The sequence below is a fragment of the Porites lutea genome, chromosome 14 (genome assembly GCF_958299795.1).
Source record: "Porites lutea chromosome 14, jaPorLute2.1, whole genome shotgun sequence".
NCBI classification, from domain to species: domain Eukaryota; kingdom Metazoa; phylum Cnidaria; class Anthozoa; order Scleractinia; family Poritidae; genus Porites; species Porites lutea.
The window spans coordinates 12183442-12193634 of record NC_133214.1 but is presented as its reverse complement, the minus strand read 5'-3'; the positions used below and the strand labels follow the sequence as shown (position 1 = coordinate 12193634).

Sequence of the window (10193 nt, the reverse complement as noted above, 5' to 3'; positions counted from 1 at the left end):
AAACGGTGATGAATTCACCCGTCCTGCGGACAGTGACCAAAAACGTGACCAAACAAAAGAGTAAAGCCTTAGAAATGTATTTCCGAAAAGCCGAACATAAGAAACTTCTATCTAGATTTTTACTCTTAGCAACTCCTAAATGGTTCATTTGCCGCAAAACGAAACGCAACGTTAATGTCTGTGACTCACTTCCATACCCTACTGAGTTTTTAACCTCAAACTCAAACAAAAAAAAATGGCGGACGGGCGTAGGCTGACGTCACAACTAAAATTTCTGACATTGATAAATCTTCATTTTCATTTTTTGCATGGGACTCCGCTGCGCGCGCTTAAATTGTAGTAGTAGCTTCTTCGCAAAAAGATATCAAAAGGACAATTTTGGCCTTAAGTGATCATTTTGCACCAAGAGACTTTGGTGAGTTTCAAAACTAGCCCCTTATTAGCCGGGAAGAGTTATAATAATGGCTATCAGAAGCAGTTAGACTGCAAAAAAGCCTTTTAATGTATAACTCTCTCCAGGAGACCAGTGAAAATTAGCGCCACCTTTTATGTCCCAGTATTATCCGCAATAGGTGATGCGCAGTGTAACAAGGGAATTACCTTAAGACTTGTGTCTTTTCAGTCTATTTGTTTTCAGCTATTAATATGTGATATGAAAGAAGTGTTTTCTACTGTTTTCAGGTCCTCAAATGTGATAAAACCTTTCCCTGACGGTTGAATGGATGAAAAAGGGGGGGGGGGGGGAGGGGCGGTTAGAAAGTTAGAAGATGTTTGTAGCCCTCTCCTCGCGTACGTCATTCTATCTCACGAGGGTCGGTATTCGTTGTTTCCCATATGTTTTAACTCGGTAAATTTCATAAATTAGGTTGCTGTAAATGGTATATTTTTTCATGTAAACGCCCTAAGCGTTAATTTATGGCATGCAGGACGAAGTGGGTGTTTTCGTGACAACTTTCTTCCCTGTGCCCTTTCTATTACACTTGTCCTTTCGATTCCCTTGACTCGAAAAAAAAAACCTTCCCCCACCCAATTAAAAACGACCACAGTGCGCCCTATTTATCCCGATACTTGCCCTTTTCATTGTTAGTTTCGTTCTATTCTAATTATTCATCTCACTCCTTTTTCTATCCTTTTCCTCCTTCGTGTCTGTCACTTCCACACATTGTCATGATAATAACCGTTTTTAGTCACAAAAGAATGATATTGTTAGGGAAAAGAAACCGAAATTGTTATGGCTAAAATACAAAGCAAACCATTCGATTAGAGGAAAGTTTCATGTTAGGGAAAGTATGGTTTACTCAGAAAAATTTTGTAAGCAGCATCATGGGACTGTACGTGTTTAGCAGAAATCAGGGCAAAGCATGAAGGAGTTGGAATTGTCCTGGCTTAAGAAAGTGGAAAGTTCAGTGATGGCTGATATCCTGAATAGGAGCAACTTTTACTTTACTTTCTCTCCGCAAAGTGGCATAACGGTCAGGAAATGTGTACTGTCTTATATTAAAAGCAAGGGGAGGAAATTCCTTACAAACCATCTTTGAGTTATTTATATATCATGAGGCAAATTTTTCTTACCTTACTTTTCCTGACCTAATTGTTTCAGACAACAACCAACTTTATTTTATAGGCTAATTTCAGGAAATTATTATTATATATTTACTGAAACGGTAGAGCCGATCTATTTATTATCTGGATATTTAGATTGTTTCGTAAAATGTTTCTATTTCGTCTGGTTGGAAGTGGTATGTTCCTGCCATGAATGTTTGGGCGAAAGTGCTGCCGTAGCTGTATCCTCTCGGTGGGCTGTAAGTATAGCCAAGGTTGCTGTAAGAATTGGTATTGGATGAGGCGTAGTTGGACAAGCGAATGTCATATCCTCCTCCGAATGTAGGGCCATATAAGGAGTAAAAATATAAGGAACGTACTCTGCTTAAACTGCGTTTCCCTGTCTGAGGCAGTTTAACAGGTGCCCATCCTGGCTTGTTTACCAGTGAAAATAAAAAGGCTTTGGAGTCGTTCTGATACCTATCGCCGGAAGCTAGTAAAGAGAAAGGAACTGAAAACTGTTGTCATTTGCGACTTTCAGAATTCTGATATACCACATATACTACATTAGTTAATCCTCTTTACGCCGCAACGGCTACAGCATGCGATGAGGTAAAAACAAAACAAAAAAACAGAGGGTCATGTAGGATTATGAACTTCTGACTACATGTACTCTATAGAGCAATCGAAGACATTTAGAAATCCCATGTAAAAAGTTTCCATCAAAAGTTATAGCGCAGACTAAGATAAAAATTAATTTTCGGAACACTTAGTTTGTCGTATATCTCTTTCTTCTTTCCTGTGTGGTTCCCGAGGCGATTTATGTTTTTTTTATCCTTGAGATGGTTTGTTCTCTCACAGAGATCGGAAAGGAAGAGATCGGAAAGAATTAACTTTAAAAGCGAATGGTATCTTGCCAAATCGAAGTAATTAGCCCACTCGGCAGACGATCAATTTTTTTTTGTTTTTGGGACAAATGTCGTTTGAAGCATTTTTGAGGCAAACGCGTGGAGAGGGGTCACTGCTTCTAACTACCCAGTTTACAGTGATGAGTTAAAAAGACTTATAAGAGCAGTTGTTATGTTACCATTGTTCTTTATTTCGAAGCCTCGATACAATTACCATTGCATTTGCTCCATTTAACTTGTACACTCTGAAATTTGGGAAAAATGTTCTCTAAAAATGCCTATTCAGCATTTATCTCTCCATATTAAAGTGTATTTAACACTGAAAAATGCGCGGTTACCCCTACTTTTCTTTTTGGATTTCAATAGCCCTTGGTATGACATCTTCCCATTGTTGGGCACCGTCCTAAAGGCAGATTGATTCACTCCATTGCTCACTATCCGGCTGAACCTAAAGCCTCCTGTCAAGTGGAATGCTTTCGACGGCAGGGCTGTTACTAAAATCGCCAATTGAATTACATTGTTTACTTACCCCACGAAACACTAGCGTATCCTCCAAAAATATATCTTCCGACCCTTATTATTGTTACACTCGGTCCCTTGCCGTCACATCGCGAGTGAAACGTACTTGCAGCCCAGCCGTCCACTGATGAACGCCAGCAGCGCCTCCAGCGAAAATAAACGCTTCTTATCACCGGTGAAAGCCAGTTGTTTAACGAGGTTAAGTGGTTTCGGTTGTTTCCCACAATAACGCAGCCTTGCAAACCTAGAAAAATAGTCGACTTCCATAATCTGACAAAAGAACTATGGTCGGGCAAAACTGTTTCAAATTCGGCGCCAATTGAGCTGATTGTTTTTCGGACAGTTAATAACATTGCAACTGACCGTCAGCCAAGATCGATAACACTTATTTTTATTTTTATACCATTTTAAATTAATACTGTAACCGTTTATTCTATTTTCACTTGACTTCTCTAACCCCTAATGAATACTAGTTTTGTCTCTCTTGGTCGCTAATAAATTGAACAACATGACGCCACAATGACAGCAGATAACGTCATTATGCCAGTTTTTAATTTTGGAAAAAAATTAAATTTCTGGAAATGATTATTCTGTGTTATTTTTGCATATATTTTTTTTTTCATGAGCGGTTTCGAAGTTTTAAAGAGGGGGCCTCTGAAGCCGCCCCCCGGTAGCAAGAAGCAAAAATAACCCAGGTCTGAATAGGGTTAACTGCTCACCTCAAATCACCCGGCACTCAGACATAGTGATAGTTCATATTTAACATCTAGGATCTTGTAAGACATGACCTTTACCATTAGGACTACAGGTTCGTCCATCTCCTTTATATCCAGGTTTGCAGGTACATGTGTAGGACCCAACGGTATTGCGACATATTGCATTGATATGACAGATATCAGAGTTACTTGAACACTCGTTCAGATCTAAAGAGAATTGAAACACAACAGACTGAAAATGATTAATAAAAGTAGATACGGGAAAGGCTCAGAAATGCAAGGATGGTAGTGTCTTCACTATTTTTTCCCTTCAAGACCCTCTACAAAAAAAAAAGCAATGAAAAGATCTGAATTTGATATCACTGTATTTTATCTGCTTTTTGACACTTTTTGATGTGATCGGTATATACAAATTACGCATTTTGCTAATCGTTTCGAAGCCTTGCGAATTGTGAGACCATCTCTTTGCTTTTTGACAATGGCGTATTGTCATGAGGCACGGTATACAGTGCGTTTCTTAATGACGTTCAGTGTTAGAATAGATGTCTAGCTCTTCTTATCATCACAGGTTCGTCCGTTTCCGGTATATCCAGCTTTGCACGTGCATGTGTATGAGCCAACAGTATTTTAGCAAACGGCATTGACGTTGCAGTCATCAGAATCAGAAGTAAATTCGTCCTCGTCTAAACATATTAAAACACTTTCTAATTCTCAAATGGTTGATTAGAATTTAATTCATTACTATCATAGCAATTGTAAAATCATCTTCTTCTTCATCTTAAAATATGGAATTTTTGTCGTTAGCATCAGCACATCGGTAAAATCCCGACAAGCAGATGCCTCTAAAGGCGAGAGAAGAAATACAGGAAGAAGAGAGACTCTCTTCTCCCTCTCATAGTTCACTAGGCATTTTCTCTCACTTTTTCTTCCCTCTGCTAGTAGAGAGTCTCAATGGGGTGGTGGCTTTTACGGTTTTTGGCTAAAATTTTGGTTCTTTTACGGTTACAGGTTAAGTTTTTTCAGTTACGGTTAACAAAACGTTAAAAATTATTTTCTTTTGTTTGAAAGAGTTAAATATTAATAAACCTGTATTTTTTGTAGCTTCAAAGCAAAGTAAAGGTCTTAGGATCATCTCGGGATAAAATGAAGTTATTCTTTTGAAAAATTTTAACATTTGCTAGATCATACTATTTATAAAGTATTCCATTTCTACTATTATTTTACGCATAGACACGTCAATAGTCAATTTAAAAATAACTTTTGTGAAAAAGCAAAGGCAGACACGCGAACGCCCAACTCAAGGCAGGGGGGACATTCATTTATAACAGCATAAATGGCCGTTTTCACACTAGAGACGGATTATTTAAAGTGAGATGGGTTAATTTGGAATGAACAATCCGCCTGACTTTATCCATCAGTTTTGACGGACAGTTTGAATATGAATTATCCGTTTCAGATAGCCTGTGTACATCCGCCCCCTCCCCTCGGAAAAAATTCGAAGAAGCGGTGTCTGTGGGGGAGGGGGCCACTGTGCACAGACGGATAATCCATTTATAGATCTAGTTTTAAAACGGCCAATGTTTTTAATGATAGCGAAGGACTGTACAGAAAGACTGTCTGCCGTTGCCTTGTCCATAGGCCTCATTATTCCGCGCGGCTAATACGTTTCGGGTCACGTGGTCAGAGCAGGTGCGAGTTTTGTTCTCAGATACGCTCCCGAAATGCCTTTACCGAGATTGCGTGGGTGGACGCCGAACAGGGACTAGGCATGACAATGTCTACCTTAGCGTCAGAGAAAAACAGGGCATTATTACAGAGAATTGTTGTTTATCGGCAACGTGTTTTACAAACAGTGACATCACTAGTATTTCGAGGGCACGACCTCCTGTGCAGTCCTGAAAATCGCAAATTTTAATCTCCAGCAAGAAGCCAGATTTTCGCTATGGAAAAAATTGATTCCCCGAGAGAGCGGTGGAAATGGTGTCTAGGTCTAGGTCACAACTAAAAGGCGCTTGGCCTAACGTGCGTACGGAGTCAAAGTAGCCGGAAAATAAATAACCAGAATTAAATAACGCAACCATAAGTGAGTCTAGCACCTTCCTAAAATCAACAAATCTAGGGAACAATTTCCTCTCCGGTTAACTCTTTTTTACCCTATTTACGGCTAATGGTTAAAATTTTTCAATTTTTACGGCTATTGACTAAATTTTTGGCCGTTTTACGCCTTTCAATTAACCCCATTAAGACCCTCCCAGTAGAGAAATTAGGCGTTGATGAAAAACTACGTCAGATTGAACGTATTCTAAAACAACAGTTAGTGGAATCGAATAATGGTTAAGGCGTTTAGTGGTAGAATATTAGAGGTTTCAATCTATGTCTCCTCTTACCAACACAGGTTCGTCCGTCTCCTGTATATCCAGCTTTGCACGTGCAGGTATATGAGGACGCGGTATTTTGACAAACAGCATTGATACCGCAGTCATAGGAATCAGAATCACATTCATCCAAGTCTAAATATTCAAAAAAACCATCGAATTCATTAAAGGTAGATTAAAATATGATTGACTACTATTAGAGATTGCAAAATCAGTCTCCGTTAACAAATTTCTTTCTTTGAATGGGCGGAAGCTATAAAATATGAGCAACTGCAAATCATTAAATCAACTACTGTAACAGTAAACGGATCGAGTTAAATTTTGTTAATTACACTTAAGAATAAACATGAGCGAAAAAAAGTTTAACACAACGTTTGCCATGACATCATTATCAAGTGACAAAGATAAAAACTAACAACTGACATAATATATGCGGTTTAAAGTTCCAAAATAAAGAACATAAGTGACAAGTTTGCACGTACAAATGAAAAAATGCGAAAATATGTTAATTAAGGATGTTTTCACGCTTAGCGTGCGTATATCGAGTTATGGATGCACTTGGGAAGTTTGGAGAGCACGAAAGATGCTTAAAAGTTGCTCGAGGCGTAGCCTTCTAGCTTCTTGTGTGCTCTCCAAACTTCCCAAATGCATCCATCGAAATACGCACAGCTAAAAGCATGAGGAAATTCTTTTACAACATAAATGACGACAATGCTTGCTTTTTGATCAACTGCAAAATTCTCCATAACGCGCAACACAAAAACAAACGCTTCTATTGGCTGGTTACAAACACGCCACAATCATGTAGTTTGAATGAAAATTCTTTCTGTAAAACTGAGAAGGAAAATTTGCTTATTTATTCTTTAACGATCACTGGAAACTAAGCAGAATTAAAGATAAAAAAGTCAAAGTCCACCTAAAGTTAATACTCATGGTCACATGTTCGTATGTTATAAGAAGTCGTGGAGTATGGTTTGGATTTGCTGAAAAGATGTATATGTTTTGCGCGGCGAGATCCAAAAAACTTGTTTTTTCAGCGAAGACGACTGTCATCCCATACTTTAAACTTATATTCATTTACGAACAATGGCTAGTCAATACAGCTTCTTGAGAAGACCTGGCAGCAGTTGTGTTTGTGAGTAATAAATGTATGTCTTCTTGTGTAATTTGTCTTGTTGTTGCAAGAGAAATTTTCCTGCTTCAGTCAGATTGTTCGGCTATAACAAAAGTGCATAATTTTTCCCTATTGAGCTTAGTTTATAACTAACTTGTTTTGTAAAGAATTAAAAAACGTTAAAAACGGAGGACACTATACAAATTGGATATTTTCCGACAAAGACGAATTTGTGGTATCTTTCCAGCTGAATGTCAGCCCTTACGGCAGACTTTTCAACGACTCAGGCTCGACCAATTTGCCGGAAACATCTTCACCTCTTTTGCTGGTGGTTTGAGTGGCTAGAAGCTAAATTTCAAAAAAATCTAGAACGTTTTTTACTATTGCCGTCGATGTTTGAACACAACTTATTAAGAGGCTACCTCATATCTCCTTAATCGTGTTGGGAAAACTATTTCTCCAGTTTCAGTTGCTAAGGATCTCGGAGTATACATTGATCAATATCTTACCTAATGATGTACATGTTACTAAAACAGTCTCTAGTTGCATGAACCAGTTGGTACAGATAGGTAGAATTAAACATCTTTTAGATAAGGAAACCCTCCTATTACTTATAAGTAGCTTTTTTTTCAGTAATAAAACGTTTCTATTGTTCCTCAGTATGGGGGAACACATCTAAACGCAACCTACACAAACTTCAGTTGGAACAAAATTTTGCTGCCAGAGTTGTATTCGGTTGAAAGAAGTTTGACCACATCTGCCAGGGACGAAGATCTCTTAAATGGTTAGATGTTTCGGAGAAGGTTCCATTTAATGACTTAGTTTTAGTAGTCTCAATAAAGTATGTACTATGTATGTATGTTATAAATATGTTTTGCCTGATTTACGAAAACCTTTTTATTAAAGAGAAGAAACCAAGCCTAAACACACAATCAGACACCGTCAGGGCAAAACTGTTTGTTTAACATATTTTGTAATTCTTGTATTCAAGTAGTGTTCTATTACGATTTTCACGCGATTACAAGTACTGGTAATATAATAGCCAGTCACATTGGAGACATTTGTTATAGACTAGATGACTATGAGTTGGAAAGGGCTTGTTTAAGCATATACTGCATATAACATCTTTCATCTAATGGTTGTTACTTCAGTGACTCCAATTTGCAATTAATTAGAAAAGATGAGTGATAGAGTGAGTAATGTGCATCAAAGAAACCTATTTTAAAGGGGAAACGGTCAATTTATTGCACTCTTTAAACACGGAGTGTTCTCCAGATTATTAATCGAACGAACAAATAGCAAACTGTGGTAATAAACATAAGGAAATATAAACGCATTTCAGGAAAGAAATAAAACTTTAACTTGACGTTTCGTATGTTCCTACATATATCTTCAGAAGCAATTAACCGTTCAATAACACCAGAAATTGAAATGTAGAATAAGTAACTAAGTCAAAGAAACAATAGAGACATATTGTAGGAAAATAAGCTTAATGTTTAATAAAAGAGCAGCAGTGTTTAATCAGGTATAAAATTACGAGCCGAAAGCCCTTGTATTTTCGAGATGTAAATGATAAGAATAATGAAAGCGAAAAGTGAGCGTACGGATAAGGTTTATCTTGTATTTTCGACGTGTCAAAGAGTCCCATTGAGCAAAAAAAATTGACGTTGACAAAAATGGGTTGCTATGTTTAATGAGTATGTCTAAGAAAGAGATCATGTTGTTATCCTCAAATTCAACAGTGGATTTGATATGCGCAAGGCAAATATTGAGATATCGCAGAAGCTGATTTGCTGCAACAAAGTGAAAGTAATCATAAATTACTTCGGAAGATGTATGTTGGAGCATACGCAACGTCAAGTTAAAGTTTTATTTCTTTTCAGCAATGCGTTTATATCCCCTTATGTTTATCACCTCAGTTTGCTTTTTGTTGCTTCTTAATCGAACGACTTGAAAATAGTCACCGCTACTCTTAACCCACTCGTTCACAAAACAAAATTGATGTTTTCTTCCCAATTTTGATCGGATAAACCCAAGACTCCAACAATTAGGAAAGATATCAGTCAGCAGGGCAACATCATTGAGTGTATATGCATGTATACCAGCAGGTTCCTTAAAGGTTTCATGAATATTACCCGTAAAGCGAGTGAAGTTGTAGCAGTTATCGCACGGTACATCGTTCCAGGTATATCCACCCCAGGAATCAAGAGTGTGTACACAATCTTCATTTTTCCAGTTATTTGGTTGGTTTCTAGCCCAGAACCTAAAACTGCTTAATTCTTTGTTGGTCCAGACGAATGATCCTTCCACGCTCCGATCATTGAGTCCAATCCTGGATTTATCACCGTTATGACGGCGCTGGATGTAAACATTCTCTTTTTGGTTGTGGACCGTCACGAGACTGGAGCCCATGGTAGAACAGTTTGATACAGCGGTCAGCCATGTAGCGCATGCCTGACTTGTGATGTAGCAATAACCCCCAAAGTAGCTCCACCCTAGCTTGCATATATCTGCAAAAGATTTATATCAGGTTTTAGTACATAGACACTCAGTGATCTTGGCATTTCCAGCAATATAATTGGCCACTTCGCATTATTGTGATTTTTGAATAAGCGTAAAGAATAAGTGAACATAGTCGGCACAGGCAAACTAGTCTGCAAAGTGAGATGCACGGGCCGAAAGTTCTCTTGCGTCGTTCTCTTGTTACTAGACCTATCAGCGGCTAGACCTATCCATGCGTCGTTCTCTTGCTGCTAGACCTATCAGCAGCCTTCGAAGATCTTGTTACACAGACTGCGATCCAGGTTTGGTATAAAAGGAAAAGCGCTTTCGTGGCCTCAGACTTATCTTACGGATCGCTCCCAGTCAGTTAACATTGATGGATTTACTTCTTCAGATCGTCCGCTCAGATTTGGTGTACCCCAGGGGTCCGTGTTGGGTCCTTTGCTATATCTGTTATACACGGCCCCACTAGGTGACCTAATACGATGGCATGATATGGACTTCCATCTTTATGTTG

General features: G+C 38.3%; 2 protein-coding genes across 2 annotated transcripts; both read right to left on the bottom strand.

Annotated features, from left to right (window-relative positions):
- Positions 1 to 1516: 1516 nt before the first annotated feature.
- On the bottom strand, positions 1517 to 3322 carry LOC140923940 (MTOR-associated protein MEAK7-like). The gene is made up of 2 exons (XM_073373957.1): positions 2980 to 3322; positions 1517 to 2035 (listed from the first exon to the last, which is right to left on the bottom strand). Exons 1-2 carry the CDS (start codon positions 3320 to 3322, stop codon positions 1695 to 1697), a joined length of 684 nt encoding a protein of 227 aa, XP_073230058.1. The 3' UTR covers positions 1517 to 1694.
- LOC140925244 (E-selectin-like) lies at positions 3074 to 9806 on the bottom strand. The gene is made up of 4 exons (XM_073375236.1): positions 9310 to 9806; positions 6073 to 6195; positions 3689 to 3892; positions 3074 to 3213 (listed from the first exon to the last, which is right to left on the bottom strand). Exons 1-3 carry the CDS (start codon positions 9584 to 9586, stop codon positions 3729 to 3731), a joined length of 564 nt encoding a protein of 187 aa, XP_073231337.1. The 5' UTR covers positions 9587 to 9806; the 3' UTR covers positions 3074 to 3213; positions 3689 to 3728.
- Positions 9807 to 10193: the final 387 nt, after the last annotated feature.

Coding starts and splice junctions, on each gene's coding strand:
- LOC140923940 (XM_073373957.1), bottom strand. CDS start 3,322: ATGTTATTAACTGTCCGAAAAACAATCAGCTCAATTGGCGCCGAATTT. Junction 2,036..2,979: donor ATACGCTAGTGTTTCGTGGG/GTAAGTAAACAA, acceptor TCTCTTTACTAG/CTTCCGGCGATAGGTATCAG.
- LOC140925244 (XM_073375236.1), bottom strand. CDS start 9,586: ATGGGCTCCAGTCTCGTGACGGTCCACAACCAAAAAGAGAATGTTTAC. Junction 6,196..9,309: donor CAACTTCACTCGCTTTACGG/GTAATATTCATG, acceptor TTGAATATTTAG/ACTTGGATGAATGTGATTCT. Junction 3,893..6,072: donor AGACGGACGAACCTGTGTTG/GTAAGAGGAGAC, acceptor AATTCTCTTTAG/ATCTGAACGAGTGTTCAAGT.